The 18,072-nt window shown below is 39.4% G+C and overlaps 1 protein-coding gene across 2 annotated transcripts in view; it reads right to left on the bottom strand.

Moving 5' to 3' along the window:
- The window catches only part of LOC146518276 (SLIT-ROBO Rho GTPase-activating protein 3-like), a 37,594-nt gene that overhangs the window by 18,674 nt on the left and 848 nt on the right, over window positions 1-18,072 (bottom strand). For both annotated transcript variants that reach the window (XM_085161220.1, XM_085161221.1), the window contains exons 2-8: window positions 11,229-11,424; window positions 6,191-6,353; window positions 4,141-4,203; window positions 1,111-1,293; window positions 722-850; window positions 388-609; window positions 164-265 (exon numbers count right to left, since the gene is read on the bottom strand). In XM_085161220.1, coding sequence (XP_085017346.1) covers window positions 164-265; window positions 388-609; window positions 722-850; window positions 1,111-1,293; window positions 4,141-4,203; window positions 6,191-6,353; window positions 11,229-11,424 — 1,058 coding nt within the window. The remainder of the gene's footprint in view (window positions 1-163; window positions 266-387; window positions 610-721; window positions 851-1,110; window positions 1,294-4,140; window positions 4,204-6,190; window positions 6,354-11,228; window positions 11,425-18,072) is intronic.

The following is an 18,072-nucleotide window of genomic DNA, read 5'->3' as shown; positions in this document are numbered from 1 at the left end:
ACTACAGGAAAATATTGACCTTAGAGAATAGAGAAAAGAATACAGATGCTGCTTCATATATCAAAGGCCAAATATGAACTGAGCGTGAGTATGGATAAGGCCACCTAAAACGTATACCTAAGCACATCAGTGAACTTGTTTTGCTTTAAAATGAGCTGCTCACCTCTTCATTTTCTATTTTTAGTGTGGCCAGACGTGATTGCAGCTGGTGGTAGCGCATCAAGAGTTCTGTCTGGACAGGCTGCTGTGCACTCACTTGACACACCTGGGATTAAGAAATAAAGGGATATTTCCGAAAGTGACTTAACACAGTGCAAAATAAACATAGAAAGAATAAAGACCTTCAAAGAAAGACTTTTTAAATCATTACCCTCCCTGTTGACTCACCTCATCTCCCATGTGTGGCTGATAGTCAAAGCATGCAGGAGGACAGAAGATCTGGCAATGTGTGTCCATAAACTTCATCTTGTCTCCTCTGGTGTCCATGGCATCCACTGCTCCCTCCAGTAAGTCCAACCCTTCGTGGCGAGAAGTTTCTAGACTATATTCTGCAGAAAGGTAGGTTCTCAAGGTGCGTGCTAAGCTTGCATGGTACCCTAAGTCGCAACACTGGGGACAAAAAAAACAAAGCATAGTAATTACAGATCCAAAAACAAACTTAAACTGAAAAAAGAGAGTATTTCCATTTCCATCCATATTTCCATTCTTGGCTCTGACTTACATCTATCATGTCTGAGACATCGTGGATGTAGTATTTGGCCACCAGGGCATTAGTAGCTGCCAGATTGAGAAGATAGTCATTCCGGGCCTTTGTGCATTTCATCTTGTTTTCAGAGTACTTGGCTTGTCTCTGGGGGTGTAAAAGGAAGAGCGAGAGTCCCATCAAGGGTGGAAGCAAAATGTTTTCCTAATGTACTCTAAGAATGCATTATACATTAAACAGTTTTATCTTCTCTATAATCTGTCAGTATGCACGTATAAAATAGTTGGATTTACTTGGACACTTCAATTACAAATGCATTTGCAGCTTGTTTGCAGTCGAATAGATAGAGTGTATTGGGAGTAATGTGCATGACATAAATCCTCATCATACATGGGCTAAAAACAGACCTTCTCCTTCAGTTTCTCCATCTTCTTTACAGAACTTCGACGCTGTGGACGATCATCGTAGCCATAACGCAGGCCAATGTCATTAACCTTGCCAATGTGCTTCTCCTCCTGCTTTTCTGCCTCCTTCAGTTTGCTCTCAGCACTGAGACTCTCAGTGTGGTACATGTGGTACGTCTTCATCACCTGCAAGAATACACAGCAAGTATAAAGGACATCACAGTTAAACGAGCAAGGAAACTGATAAGTATGATGAAGAAAAGCAATATCCTCAAATTTTGGCACAGGATCCTTGTTGATCATCAGATTATTTTACTTTGTAACCTAAAGATTCTGCAACCTTAAAGAAAAAAACTCAAAGATCCGACAGTATGTAGAAAAAACTTCAGTCTGAACCAGGCTAAGTTACGGAGAAAGAAATAAGAGAAAGAAAAAACGTAGGGAGACACCCTGTGGTTTGTTCTTTAGGACAAAGAATCAACTACAGGACTGAAAACACACTAAGTGGCCAGCAAAAACGGGCCGAAACACCACGTAATCTGAATTTTAAAATCCAATGAGAATGACAAATGTGACTTTGAACTTGACCTTCAACACAAATTTGATGAAGACCTGTGAGATGATCACTGTGTGCAGGCTCCACTAAAATATGATAAATATTCTGTAGTTAGGAGGAAGAAGGATTCTTGTGAATTATTAACGGACAGACAGAAGAGAGACGCCTCGCCACGGCATGAGGTCATCAGCCTTTTGGCTAAATGAGCTAAGAATTGTCAGTATTCTCTTTTTAATGAACCTTTCTTATTAATTTTATAACCAGATCATCATGACTTAATAAACACAGCAACTGCTTAGAAAGATACCAATAAGACCCTTAGTACTTTTGTTCATCACACAAGAAAACATTAGTGAGTGTGGCATACTCATCATTCTCATGGGACTGTCATATTTTCATTGACATTTTCTAACTCAGCTGGAGTGTCCAGTACGTTTGTCTGATGTCTCCACACTGTCTGAATAGCCTAACCACAGAATAGCAAGACAAATTAAATATCCCAGCAAAGTAAAGTAAGACAGTCGTGGTACTTTTACAAAAACAATCTCTGTTTTCGGATAAATGTTTCATGGCTTTATCAAAAAAGCCACATGTAAATGTTTAACTAGTAAACCTGAATCAACAGCACAGTCGCACAACATCTGCTTCACCATCACTGATTCTCAAGTTCTGGTTTCCTAGCAACCCCGTCTGCAACGGACGTGCAAAGGACAGTGAGATCGATCAGCAGGGGAGGAAGGAGGTTACAAAGTGACAGTGAGCAACCTCCTCTGCTACAGATGAAACAAAAAACTCCTCAATTTTTGCAAAAACTCAGCAGCTGACCAATACCAGGGACCTGCTGCCTGACAACATTTGCTTATTTAAGGTCCAAATGATAAAATAACCACACAATGATTATATTTTCTCTTAAACTCTACACTTTTCTCAATTATAAAGTTGAGCAGACTCCTGCTATTCCTTATGCTGTGTGTGGGAGCTGCTGACAGGCATTTAATAATGCATGAATCAGAGGGAGGAAAAATCAATATCAGTATAGCAGTAATATAACATGCACAGTACAATGTTACATGTGAGAACTATTCTCGTGTGGTTTATACGATTTCAGTAATCCAGATTCAAATCCATTTGCGATGTGCTGCATACACATCATTTTGCAATGTGCACATGCGCTTAGCTTTCTTACTAGGTCATTTTTTTTCCTTTTGCCACCAACTCTTTTTTTTTAATTTAGTAATTTTGTAAATTTTGTAAAAAACAATTTGCAAAACTAACTGTAGAAAAAAAAATCCACAATTGACCTACTTTCTGCTCATCTTCTCTTTTTGCTCCTTTATCATAAATGAATCAAATCACAGGGTTGTCAAACTTTGCTGCAATTATGTTTAGCCAGTTTTACAGGACCACGATAAAGGATTAATCACCTGCACAATTAAGCTGACAACAACTAGGATGCCAAGAGAAAGGATTGAACGTGCAAGCAGCCAAGAGTGGAGTTATATACATCCTGCAAAAGAAATGACGCTCGGTCATGAAATAAATCAAATTTACAGTGAAAAGTAGTGCAAATCTATAAGAGCATGTTGTTGTTTCTCATCTTATTTGCAATGGAATGTTTTAAGACCTTTAAAACACAATTTGGTGACTGCTCTGTTTAATCACTGAAATGAAAAACAATGAATTGTGGATTTGACGAGGGAAAAAATAATCCACGAGGGTATTCTGTTTCACAGCATGCTATTGTCCTGCTTGCCAAAATACACTTTCATCGTAGTCTTAATTACATCTAGTCTGTTTACGCTTGTAAATTGTTTTTACATTTATGCTATGAATCATATTAGCCATTGAACAGTAAGTAAAGATAAGGATATCACCGAGCAATTAGAGCCAGAAGAATGCATTCTGGCGAGTCTGCTGTACTGTCCCACATGTAGCCAGTGATATGCCTCAGTTCCTTTTCTTTTGCCAAATGAAGATGCAGTGCAGATAAACGCAGATGTTTTGTGTCTGCACCACTGCACAAACCTTTGCTGTGTGTTTACTAGTATGCACACATTTCTATATGCAGTATGTGGTTATAACAGTCCACCAAGAGTGACAACTGTTAACATATGAGGCAAGCAGAGGTGTCAGATTACATGTAACATTAGCTGAAAACATTACAGAAGCTCATTTTGCTGTAAGCACAGTGCACCTCTGTAACACAGACTGCTGAGTCTGCTTGAAGCACAGCTAGGAGCAGGAACACTGTCTCCTTCAACTCATGTAGCAATTCACAGCAGGAGGAAGAATGCAAATTTTATCCTTTCATGACCTCAGGAGAGGGAAGAAATGACCTGTTACAGGCTGCTCTGCTGAAAAGGCACATCTGCTCTGTGTGGTGTCAAACCCACAGGTTGCAGGTTCAGGTATTTTAAAAAAGCCTGGCTTTAAGATTGACATCCCATATTCTTTCAACACAAGCAACAGCAACTCACCGTGTACAGTTCATTGGTGACTTTCACTAACTCTTCATGCATCTGTACGCCGATGTCTTTACTCTGTAAAAAAAGAAAAACAGGAGACAGCTTTGTAGAGGAAAATAATACCACATTTAAAGGACAAATGAAGACAAGTATTCAAACATCTAAGAACAAGAACTGGGTTAGTTAACAGAACTGCTTTCCCACATGTGAGACGCTTGAAAGCTGTGTGCCAGTTTTATTTTGTATGTGATGGATGTCAGCAGTATTGAAATGCTATCATTACGCTGCACCAGAAAAGATACAATGCCCAAAGTGCAAATGCAGACTAAAATAGAACAGCGCAGTAACTGCAGAGCATTTCCCATTGAACGGAGTCGCAGTTTCCGTTCGGTTTTAAAGGATAAGAGCCCATGATGAATTGGACATGTCTCACAAAAGGGTTATAACCTAAGACGGGGAATAATGCCAGTGGAGAGTGAGCCTAGAAATCCGTTTGAGGTGATACGGAGTAATGCTCAGCTCAACCAATCCTTTTTTGTTTTGTTTTTTGTCACCTCTCAGGACTACTTTGTCAAAATAGCAACCTTGCAATTTCACATGTGATAGGCATTAGACTTTAGCACATTCAGTACATTTAGTCTTTGTTTAAAAAGATGCCAGAGTTGATTCATTTCCCTCCCCCCATGTGTCATTTATTAACATCAAGACTGCAGCTGAACCAGGATACTGGAGTATAACAGGATTATTGTTCAGGAGAACTTTACCAGAATTTGAGCTAACATTTTGAAAAAAAAAAAAAAGATTTTCTGCAGGCAGTTAGTGTTTTTCCTAGCATGGGTTATAGGCCATCCCATTCTCATCAGGGCTCCCATCAAGATACTGCAGAGCCCCCTAGAAGGCATAAATTACTCTAAACTCCTGCTGCTGTCAAATGATATGATACTGATATAAAATCCCTAAGGTGGTTGGGGGTGCTTTTCCACTTGCACTCTGCTACTCTCATGCAAAACATATGTTATGTATACTCTTATATGTAACAGTATAAAGCATATATAGTATACTAAAGCATATATAGTATATATAGTTTCAGACACATGTTTGAAAGACAAAATTTTGGATAAATGAAAGAAAGTTACAGTTGTGGTCAGAAGTTTACATAAAGTTAATATAGCATGAGTGTCAAGCTAAGTTTTCGCTTTAATGATTTCTTTGAACTGTTGTTTTTTCCAGGATGGAATGATTGAACAGCATAAATCTTTACTGACTTTGGGTGGATGAGATTGAAATATTTTTTTGAATATTCTCTAATCCTCCCAGGATACATACACCCCCACTAATATTTGGTTAAATGTTCCTTAGCAACTTGCACCTCAACCAGACACTTTTGCTAGCCATCCAGAAGCTTCTGGCACAAATGTTTGATCGCTCTTCTTGGCAGAAGGTGGTGGAGTCCATTCAAATTAGTTGGTTTCCTGGCACCAACCCACAAATTCACAAATTCTCAACGGGGTTGAGGTTGGGGCTTTGGGAAGACCATTCCAGAAGGTTAATGTTAGCCTCCTGTATCCTTTCTAAAAACCTGTCCTGATGTGTTCGGGATCATTGTCCTGATGGAACAACTGTGCCCAAGTTTCAACCATCTGATAGCTGCTGATTTTAGGTGAAGGTGAAGAATTTGTAGAGCTAGTCCTCCTTCATTATTCTAAACATCGTGTGCAATGCATTAGTATCACTGTAGTGCACTAAAGTACATTTACTTGGTTAGACTAAAAGTAAGAGAAGAGACAAAGGAAAAAAAATTTGTTTGTTCCTTTGGGTTTTTTTATGGGCTATAATGCAGTGGTTTTACTGATCAAACCATTCAAGATCAAAATGGGAAATACATGACCCGTACACTAAAATGAGTTTGACATCCCTAACTGATATTTTCATGCCCTTCCCCTAATTAGATTTTTTTATATATTTTTTATATATTACCTGTCATGACATTTGAGCAGATGAAATGTGTGTGTTAGTTACTGTGAGGGGAGCATGACCTCATTCATTTAATTCTGATTCTGACCTTTTTGAAAAGTCTGATGACATCTTCACCCACGTGCGCCAAACGGACAATGACGTTGTTGTTGTAGATGTCGCTGAGTGTGGCATGGTCTTTGCTCTCGCGTCGGGTTTGATCCAAGACCAAATACCAGCAGTTCACAGTGGAGAGGAGATTTTGATCTTTCCTGAAACAGCGAGAGAAATACTTTGTTAATGAATGAAAGGCCTTCAGGAAATGTATACCAAATGGGATAAAGGCTAACAAGAAAACTTTTAAATGTTCATCTACATGCAAACTAAAGAGGACACCTAAGAGAACGTATATGTATGGTCACGACTTTCTTACACCACCCAACATCCATTGTAATCCTAGCTTATTTGCTATTTGGTGCCGCCTGTGGGCTTCACATATCAGAGATCAAGTGGTCACAGCTCATGTGGGGGGAATCAGCAAGTAAAGGCAGCATACGCACTTGTTGACACACAAACTCAGAAGGCATGCTGGCTGCCTCCTTGCTTAAGAGGACATGCGAGTTTAATTATCATCACACCAAAGATTTATTGGAGGTATTTTTCTTCTCATTTTGTCTTTAGAGAACACTTTAGCATGACAGCATATACAAATGCTCTGTGACACTGCTGGATGCACACAGTAAAAATAAAAAACTTTTTGCTATCAGCCAATAGCTGACCTGTGCTGAGAATCAGACCATTTGGGATGAATTAATTTCACAGTTTGCATTTCTTTGGGGATGTGAAAAAAAAGCAGACCACAGAATCCTTTTTGCCACACAACCTGAGCAAAAGGAAGAGTTTGGACATTTAAGCTAAGATCACCATTTTCATAACTTCTAAAAAAACACATTATCAACTAAGATGGAAAGCATTAGAAAACTCCCAGTAAATTTAATGTGAAAAGTTCATCTTCATTTAATGGGGAACCTAATGGATCATGATTATACCAGCATGCCGCAAAGTGTGTCATTAGTAGAAACCAGCACTAAAACCCCAGGTAGCAAAATAAGTGCTTTAAACAACCATGTCTAATAAGATGTTGACCTCAGTTTGTATCAGCAATATGCTGCACTAAAATCTACTCTTTGTAGAGTTATAAAGTCATGCTAGTTACAAGTTTTTATACCCCAAGTCAAGTTTTTTAAATAAGAAACCACTGACACATCGCCCAAGACTGAGCACTGATAAGTTTACACTTGTGGGTTCCTGCCCAGTACTATTATTTATCAGTCAAACAGCAAGTTAAAAACCATCTCTCTTAAGACTCTAGCTTTTAAGTAGACTGCACAGAAACCACTCATGCTGAATAAGAGTCACAAATAGTGACTCAAAAAGTGCTAAACATACACATGTGAAAATGTACAGTCATATCGGATGTGTCACATAATCTCTTCGATCTCTTAGTGTTGCATTCTAGATCATTGCTCATTGCTTACTGCGATCACCGAGTAGAGTTAGAAGCCTTACATATCCTTCCATGGCTGAAATCCCATGGCAGTAACATATGCTCTTAATACTGTGTAGCTTCAAAAATATGACTTTTCTTAAAACACAATGTCTGGTTCAGTTGTCTGTGCAATTAGTTCCAGTAAATAACCTTCAAATTAAAGATGCTTTTCTTGTGGTGAACCCGCTGCACTTTTTCTAATCCACAACAGCTTCTTCGTTTTCAGTGTGAATCAAAAATACGGAAGTTATTTTTGACTCTAATATTGGTTTTGAAGATCACACTGAAAGAGTAGTCCTGACTTGTTTTCTCTCAACTGCTGCAAAACTTTGATCAGTTTCATCCGTGGAGAATTGTATTTATGCTTTCATTTTCTTTTTGAAGTGAATTATAGCTGTTTTTCTGCCTTGGCGAAGCTCACTCTAATCTTCAGCTAGCGCTCATTTCTGCACTATAACAAAGGAGAACAAAGGCACTATAGGCCCTCTCCAGCTCCCTCAGTGCATCCAAAACAATGCTGAAATGTAATCTAAGACTGTTCAAAACCTTTTTTGTTGTGCTATTTTTTAAACTCCTAAGTTGTTTCAGTGGGAAAAAATTAACTCTGTCATGCACACGAACTGAACATGAACATGTTTCCATTTTATTGTCTTTTTTTGTCCAAGGCATAAACACTGCATTGTTTCAGTCCCATTCATAATCAGTATTATACACTGACCGGGCTTTTTTAAGGTACACCTTGCTAGTACTGTGTTGAGTGTGTCTTTGTGTCTTCGTAACTTCCTTGATTCTTCAAGGCACAGATTCAACATAATGCTGGAAAAATTCCTCTGAAATCTTTGGTCCATATTGACAGGATATGGAAAAGTGTGATATCCTGGTGGACGCAGCCATCAGAAAATGGTAAATGGACTGGTTGTTACATAGCGCTCTTCTACTCTGAACACTCAAGATGCTTTCCCCACCTGCCTCATTCACCCATTCACACAAGCACTTTTTTCTATGCAAGTTCTTCCTATGCACTGAAAAGCAACTTGGGGTTAGTATCTTGCCCAAGGATATTTGGCATGTAGACTGGAGCGGCCAGGGACCGATTAGTAGATGACCCACACTTCCTCCTGAGTGACAGCTACCCCACATGGGCATAAAGGGTGCTAAAGGGATATGCCAAAAACCTGACCCTACTATCCCAGTGCCAAAGCCACAATCAAGACTCACTGGTTCATTAGACCAGGCAAGGTTTCTGATCTTACAGTACTGTGCCAATCTGCAACGACGCCTCACTCCTTCATATTTTTTTTACAAAATTATTATTATTATTATTGAAATATGCGCAATCATATATAAAAATACTAAGCCTGAGGTCCAAGCTCTGTATAAATCCACAGTGTTTCACTGCATTTATAGATATGCAGATATCTATAAATGCATTTACTGCATTGGCAGTGTGTTTGAGATCATTTTCATCCTGAAAAATGAAGGTGTTGGCACTTTCCAAAATCCGCCTGTACATTTCTGCATTAATAATTCCATCAATATTAACAAGTTGAAATGCATGACAGAGTCCACCATGCTTTACTTGTGTTTTTGATGAATGTAGTCACTCACTGTTTACCTCTCTGCTGATCTCTTCTGTGCATACTTACTATGATTTGAACTACTATTCCATATGATCTGTTGCTACTGATGTTCAGTCCAGTACTTATGTAATTAGGCATATATCAGCTGCTCCTACCTGTTTCCCTTTCTTAAGAATGGCATCTTGACAGCCACAAATCCACTGAGAATATTTCTGATGAGGATTCAGTGAACACTAGATGTGTGGTTCTAAAGGTAATTTTGAGTACTGGTCATCAGCTTTTTCTTTTTTCTTTTCTTTTCATCCTGTAACTCTTTGAAAAGAACATGAACAAGCTATCCTTTCCCTATAGGCACTCCTTTCAAGCAGAGCAGTTGTTTGATCCAGGACATGGGATGGTGCTGACCTGACTGCCAATGTTTGGCTGTTGGCTGCTCGTCAAGTTTTCAGGACAGTTTATGTGCCATTGTTGTACAACTATAACAATTACAACAACACTTGTTTCAAGAAACCTTTAGGAGAATGCCACCCTCATATGAATTACAATTTAGTGACAGTGAAACACACAGCGCACCTACTAATTGCTACAAATGACACCAAACATGTTCTTGAAACATAGAACAATTTGAATTTTCTCACAGGTAGCACTTTGGTATAGGAGGTTTTGAAAATGTTCCCAGATGTTCTCCTGATAGCCCTTTTAGTAGCTGTAAATTAAAATATGAAAGGACGACTGATAAGAAAAAAGTGGGCAATAAGTTTTTGCTGTTTGAAATAAACTATCAAAGTGAGAGTGCAGAGCTTGTTCTAAGACTCCAACAGAGAGGACCACACAGTATTAATAATGGCTGAGACTTCATCCAGTCATTTCAATGGAGTCTTCAAGTAAGGAGTCCAGCTTTTGACAGACGGATATAGTGATAACAATATATTATGACAGGGGGAAATCTGGGACAGTGGGATGAGAGAAACCATGAGATGGTTTTTCCTAATAGGGGTCTCCCTTTGAGGGTATGCTCCATTTATCAATGTGTCAGTGGAGGAGCTCTCCACCATGATTACGCTTCCTGTCCAATTGGCTGGAGAGGCTGAAAGAGAGCTGGAAAGACCTCTCCTGAATAAACCAACGAGTTAGTTATGCCTGACTTACACAGCTAGGTCACATGAATGGATGCCTATGCTGTAATTTTCTATATTGCTAATCATTGCTATGACAGATAGTCTTTCATTTGTCAAAATAAGTAAAGGCACCTTTTTCTGTATTTTTAACTGTTATTCTTAAAATCTAATTTGATTGTTTATTTTTGTTTTTAATTAATTGCTGAATTGCTAAACAAACAAACAATTATAACTGTGATTTTAAGAAAACATAAGTATTCTTTTTTTGGCTAGGACTTCTATAGGAATAAATGGCAATGGGCAGCATACACAACAGAACTACAGATCTTGATCTGAAAGTCAAGAGTCTGTTGCAGGCTGGTTTTAACAGAGAGGAAGTGGCTTCTCAGCACACTGCAGGGTATGCTTGTTTCATCACCAGTAATCTCCCACATACAAACAGCTTAAGCCATTTAAGTAAACCCAAGTAAAATAACCCCTATTGTCTGGTTCTTTAGATTTCTAAATGAAGCTGTGATTTATTTTCTGCATCCATTGAGAAAATATGAGTATCTGAGTAGCACCCTGGCATGAAGAAGCTGTTTGAGAATGGAAATAAAATGACAGCCACAGAGAAAAGAAAGGGGGGTGGTGGTAAAGAGTCTGACCTAGTTGGAAAAAACACAGCAGCCTGAGGCCACAAGCTTCCTTGGCCCTGGCTTCATTTCAGGTCATTTCTTCTGCTTTCATCCCCCCTCTGTTTCTTTTTTAAATTTTTCTGTTTATCACTCCTCTCTTTTTCCTTTGTCTCTGTTTTAACTGTCTGTGTAGCAATCAGCATCAAATACATGGGGGTTGTTTACCAGTCAGACACATAGGATACAAATGTTCCACTGTGTAAAAGTCTTTGGCTGGACTCACTTGAAGTGCTGGTGCTCTCTGGAGGAGCGGATCTTGGAGGAGTAGCGCTCAGCCAGTTTGTCCAGGCCTCTGGAGTACTCAAGCTGGAGCTCGGCCTTTCTGCGGAAGAACTCCTGCAGGTCCTGCAGCAGCTGCAGCCGGGACTCGGACTGCTGCTCCAGACAGCGGAACTGCTCCACCAGCTGGTTACGGATCTCTGCATATCAAAAAGGGAGACTATGTTCAGAATAAATACCGCCTCTCTGGGGGATCAGGCTTGCATGCTGGGCCTTACTTCTGTCTGCCAAACAGGGCTGCAGGTCAAAATTAAACCCACAATCTTTCCACAGTGGATTGAGCAAAGCATGTAAACACAATCAAGCTAGCGCAGGCACTAATAAAAGAGCAAAGTCGTCACAATTGGATAAAACCGGACGTCAAACTGTATTTGTCTGCTGTCTGAGTTTGTGCGTGTGGTGAATGAGATGGTGGTGTGCATGTGGGGGGTGGGGGGTGGGGGGGGGACCAAATGCTGGGGTAGCACACGTGTATATGAGATGCAAGTCTGATGATTACAGCAGACAGCAGAGAAAATATAAAATAGGTCAGCTTCTCAAAATGCATTGTGCTGAGCGAGCCTTAAGAGAAGTTTGACTTGAGAAAACAAATCAGAGGCATTCTTACAATTATAAGATTACTGTGGCTTCTTTTCATGACATCTGGAAAGTCTGGTTCTGTTCATTGAAAATGACAATTAGAGATAAATGTGTTTCAGTCCTTTTTTATAAATACGGCTAGGACAATATTGGATGTTTGATAAAGAAGCAATATTAGTACAAGCTTTAGATTTTTATATTGAGTATGCCGGTCAATTTTCAGGAGATATTCAGACATGTTTTTCTACTCTAAAGCTAATATAATTATTTACCTTCCTGAACTTCTTCTCTGTGGCCATGTTTTAATGACTTACCCCCACCACGACCAGACAGTCCCTACTGGTATTCCAACTGGTTATTCCTGAATACCTCTGGGATTTCAGGTAATAAAAACATCAAATAAAACAGTAAAATCCCATTTACAGTCTTACATTAACACTAAAAAGGAAAACAAATCACATTCACTGTCTTCCACGTACAGTTTATGGCAAGGCTGTCATAAATCCAAAGGTTAAGAGGCTGCTGGCTGTGAACCATATATCATGTCAGGACTGAGGGCTGTGTTTAAATACCCTGCTACTGCCAATGTGCATACAAAAAACCAGCAAGCATCCATAGGAGTTGGCTAGAACGGATGCTGAAAACAGTAAACAGCTCTTATGTAGCACTTTTATGTTTCGTTAAATCTTAATCATAGCGTCCTTGTAACTATCACTCTGTATTGCAGAATTTTGCTGAGGAAATTTTTCGTGCTGCGTAATTTTGCTGAAAGCAGATAAACAACCATGTTAACTTCCTGCCCAGCCTTCTCCTGCATTATCACAGATCTCTGAGAGAGCAGTAGTTATTTTACCATACACCACGCTGAACTGAATCACTGGTAAATTTACATCTCTGGATTAATCAGTCATAGAACTACAAAGGGGGCGGGGTAAACAACGCTTCTCTTTGTACAAGACAACAAGATACAGCCGAGACGGCTGAAGATTCCACTATGACAGACTGTTACAACCATGCATAAGATCCTGAGCACTGAAAGACACTTTGTATAAATGTATCAATGGAAAAGATTGCTCAGCAAAAGAAAAGGCCATTTGTTAGCATCTAAATGGTGCTCCTGTATCTAGAATAAAAGGTTTTTCTTTTTCTTTTTAATCCTCCCCCAAACGACTGTGTGCGAAAAATGTGAATGAGTGAGAGAGAGTGAGAAAATCTGTGTAAATATGTAGTCCCTTGCTATCTGGAGATGTACCCCTCATGGTCCCCACAGTTGTCCAGTTGCCTGGTTACATGCCTCTGGAGGCATTTCAATGAGAGCAGGCCAGTTCCCTGTTCTGACAGTCGCAGCAGTCAGTCTGTTTAGCATAATGGCCAAGGACAAGGGCAACTTACTCTGCTTCGAAATACTCAACAAACAGCCTGTGATGATGAATGAGACAGCAATCGGGTTCAGAACAGAAGGAATGGTTATGTGCTAAAATAGACCACTGAACAGCAAAATTTGTGGGCCTCTGTGACTGAAATAATTTTAATCGTATGGGGAGAGTTTAAAAGAGCGAGCAAACAATATAATGAGTTGATGTAAATTGATTTCACTGCACAAATTTATAAAGGAAACATCAAACAGACTTGTGATATTTGCACTTGCTCTCCTGTGAGCATGTTATTTTTAGAACTTAAACTGTTACTAGGGACTGTGCAATACTGCAGTACTTTCGATGAATCATTCAAGCCTTTGCAGTGTAATGCATAATTACACAGAGCTAGCAAGGAGTTCAAGTGAATTATATACATTGAAAAAAGCGTCAAAAGCTCTCTAAATCTGACACTTTTCTATCTTTTCACTGGTGACACAAGAGCCATAAAATACTGAGCCAGACATGCTTCCTCTGCATGTGAACAGTGTGCAGCCAAAGTGAATAAAATGTTCCACACCTAAAGGCTTGTGAAAATTCACTAATAGGACATTTGTGGCTATTCCCCTTTTAAACCATATGGTTAACATCCAGAGACGCAGTGGTAACTTTACCAAGCATTTTTAGCAAAAAATAATTGCTTACAGAGACTTAGATGGTAACCCTGCAGCTTAATTAAATAAAGAGAACTTGTATAATTGCTTGCATCATAGAGGAAGTACAAAGTACGCAGACAGCAAACCCAACCTGAATTTGGGGGCATCTTTGCTTGTTGCCTTGTAGCTCTACAAATGATTTCTAATTTATGGTATCGCAATGGTGTCTATTTGTGTATGCATTTGCTTTCTGAGATGGGGTTTTTAACCAATGCAGACTTGCTCCCCAGCGGTCCTCCAAATCCCAACTGCACAGTGCTTAATGTGCATGATACTGTGCATCAGTTGAACGGAGAAATTATGGGTTAGTGGTGGTAGGTAGTGGTGGTGGTGGCAGCTTCAGACACCCTGTCTACCTGGCTGTGTTAAAAATATGTAACCTAATCAGTCTGTGGGCTCTTGCTTGAGCTGCTGAGGGCTGAATTGAAACTGAGTGTTACAAACAATTAAAGCTGTCCACTGCAACTGCAGTCTATATTTTTCATACTGTATTTTTTTTGCACAACTGGTGCAACCAGAGCACAATTGTGGTGTGGTGTGGTAGGAGACAATGTACATAACCGTAATAGCATAAGTACAGCAGAATGCTTTTTGGCTAACACGTGGGCCAGAACGTGGACCAACATTTGGGGGCAACATCATTTACCATGAATGGATGAAGAGAGAAAAAAAAGAAAATATATAGTATGGAAATTATAGATGGTGCCTACAGTGGACACTTTGTTTCTAACACTTGTTTTCACTTCAGCTCTTTGTATGTTAAAACTCTGACCTTCTCTGTTGATGACCAACAACAGCACGTGCAGGAGTAGCTCACAGACTGGTTGTAACACATTTTTTGTCACTGCCCCCATCTGACAACAAACACTCTGTGCAGGTAGGTGCGCATTCTGCAGCTGTGCCAATGCACAACCACAGCTGAACCATAATTTCCCCCTATTTGAGCTCCTGCATCACAGCAGGATAAAGGAGCAAATATCACATATCACTGGCACCCACATATCCCATTCAAGCTAGCTTAGTACAGTTACTGCGATGGCCAGCAGCAATCTCTGGGGTTAGTTAGCCATGCATGGCTAGTCATACAAAGTCTAACCCAGAGTGACACGTTGACATAATTTGGTACAAATCAAGGTTGTGTTCTGTGGACACGTGTCTTCTTAATGTAATAATAGCTATGGCATGACTCTATAATCTATTTGCTTGAGATTTCATTACTTCTCCTCACAGTTTGTGCAGCCAAAGGCCAAAAAACATCAGAATTCCAAGCAATTTTCACTTTAAACTGGGTAAGAACTCAACTGTCAGCACAGCATTTAATACATGATACCAAAAAACAGGCAACAAAGATGTCGTTTCACTGTCGACATTTTGAGACAGCATCATTCTGTGCATTCTTTCAAGCTGATGAATACCCAGAAGGGGGTATGTCTGGATGCATATCTGCAGTGAATATGGGGTCAGAAAGAGAGCTTATTCTAACACCTGTATTGTTACAAATGCATTGTCAGTAAACAAAAATGTCACAAGCGTTTCCACTTCATACTACTCTACTCTGCTTTTCATTCTGTAGTAGCATAGCAACAGCACATCTTGCAAAGGTTTTGTGTTATGGACTATTACAGCGATTAGTTCATACGACTCCAAACTGATCCAATTGCATTAAAGATAATGGGTTTTAAAACTAGAAGTCCAGAATGACACATGACAGGGGCATCCCCTCATTTAATTGTGCTTTAGTGTCAGATTAGACAGAAGCCTAGAGACACTTCAGGGTGCTCAGCTACACACTCTAGAACAACAATATTCAGTTGAATAAGGAAATACTATAAACAGTATAAAGAAATATTTAATAATAATTAGAAATTTTTAACACATTTTATGTGACTGGAAACATTAACTCCCACGTAAATTGTAACTGAGACCTGACTGTCTGCTGAAATGTATCATGTTGAAAAATGCCACAAAGTGCATTAGGCTTGTGTGTTGAACTGCTGTGCAATCAGCAATTCAGCATTATTGGAGGCCAGTGTCAGTGTCAGAATAAAGCTCCCACAGCTCTGAACCGATCCAAGCTCAGTTTGCAAATGAGCTTAAGATGTCAGCTTAAAAGCTTTTCCTGAAATCGAGACGATGGCGCTCTAACAACTGCAGAGCTGATGTGTAGACCGGAGGAAGAGCATGTGAATGCGAGTGCAGGAGACAAACAAACAAACAGAGATAGTGACAAGGAGAAACTCCACCACACCTCTGACTGAAAATGCTTATCATACTCTTCATTCCAGACACATGTTAATAAGCTCTTGACATTTCCTTGTAGAACAGCAATGAGGTCTAATGTGTGTATATAACAAGAAGCATTCTGGGTCAAATTTTGGGCTGATACCAGCGTTTAAGATAAGCTCTTAACTGATAACCAGTGGAGGTGATTGTGTTTGTTCATTTTGTTTTCCAAAATGTTAATAAACATCCAATAAGTCAGCTGATGTCATAAAGCTGATATATTAGCATATTCCTAGTATATAATGATAACGTCATGAAAATTAATGAGTTTAATGTCTGCTGGGGTCCACTGTGGAATAAAAACATTCATTTAGTCTTATATCATGATATAAAAAATTTAATTGCCTATAACAATCATAGTTTAACATTTCAAACAAAGATGAAATGATGAAAAAAATCAATGTTGGACTTAGTTTAGGTTTAATTCTGGCAAAAAAGGGAGACTGGAGTTTAGGTATAGAAGAAAGTGGTTTTGTGAATATGTGTGACCAGGTAAATGGGGCTAGTATAAGCTGAGCCATTTGCTCCTTTAAGCACGCCATCCGCTATCGCTAACTTACTGTACAGATTTCAAAGAAGTGCTGATTGTCTAATCTAAATCTCATCAAAGTAAGTGTAGAGAGGCCTATAATTACAATATCTGTCCATGCAACCATTTTTTCAACTTATCTAATTCTGGGTTGTGGGTGCCTATCCAACCTTCATGGGGTGAGAGGCAGGCTACAAGCTGGACAGGTCGTGAGTCAATCTGTCGCACGACTAACACAGAGAAACAGACATCTATTCATGCTCACATTCACACCTATGGTCAATTTAGTATCACAAATTAACCTAACCGCATGCCTGACTTTGGACTGTGGGAGGAAGCCAGAGAATCTGGAGAGAACCCACACAGACACAGGAGAAACTCCACACGCCAAGGCCCCACGCTGGATTTAAATCCAAGACCTTCTTGCTGTGAGGCAAAAGTGCTTAGCTCCGCACTGCCTTGTTGCATAACCAAAATAGTCAAGCTTATTTTGGTGCTGCAGTGACAGAACAATGCCTGCAACTGGACAATGTACGTGCAGTATGACAAGTTAATTAGCTAAAGTATAGCCTATAGTTAATATTTATGAAACCAGACCCAAACTGGAATGTCTTACTAGGTTTGCACATATTTATCTGCCAAGCATTAGTATCTCAGTTCATTTTTTATTTATTTATTTTTTTCTCAGTGGACTGATGAACTAGTTGAATGACCTTTCCAGTTCTACCTAGTTTGAAAAATATCAACCTATGGTACAAGGAAGCTGCCCTGTCTTTGCGGTAGCCTTACATAAAACTACTTCCCTGATAGCTGATGCACGAAGCGTTGAGACCTAGTACCGTCTAAAGTTATCTCTAAATGGCTGGGAGGATATCCCACCCATTTACAACCTGCACTGTCTGCTCCAATCCAGCATCAGTGTTCCTGCCTCTCCTCTCTCTCTTTCTCTCTCTGGGTGGTTTAGCCAGTCACATATTTAGTGGCAGACAGTGAAATCCTTTCATGGTTCATAATTCATACAGACAGCATACATTATTTATGGACTTTCTGAACTGTTGGCTGTGTGACCTTCTTGAGCAATCACTCCTTATCCTTACAGTGTGACGGGAAAACTCACTCATAAATATACTCCCTGTAAAGACTAACACCGTATCATTTAATTTTGGCTTTTTACTAGATATATTTGCATGTTTAACTGAATACATATGGGGGGAAATCTCAGGTTACCTGATTGGTAGAACTATAAAAAAAGAAAAGGAAAAAAAACTAAAACAAAAAAACAAAACAAAACAAATAAAACAGCTTCACTTTTAAACAAATTATGAC

The sequence above is a fragment of the Neolamprologus multifasciatus genome, chromosome 5 (assembly GCF_963576455.1).
Source record: "Neolamprologus multifasciatus chromosome 5, fNeoMul1.2, whole genome shotgun sequence".
Classification (NCBI taxonomy): Eukaryota; Metazoa; Chordata; class Actinopteri; order Cichliformes; family Cichlidae; genus Neolamprologus; species Neolamprologus multifasciatus.
This window is presented reverse-complemented; position numbering and strand designations above follow the sequence as displayed.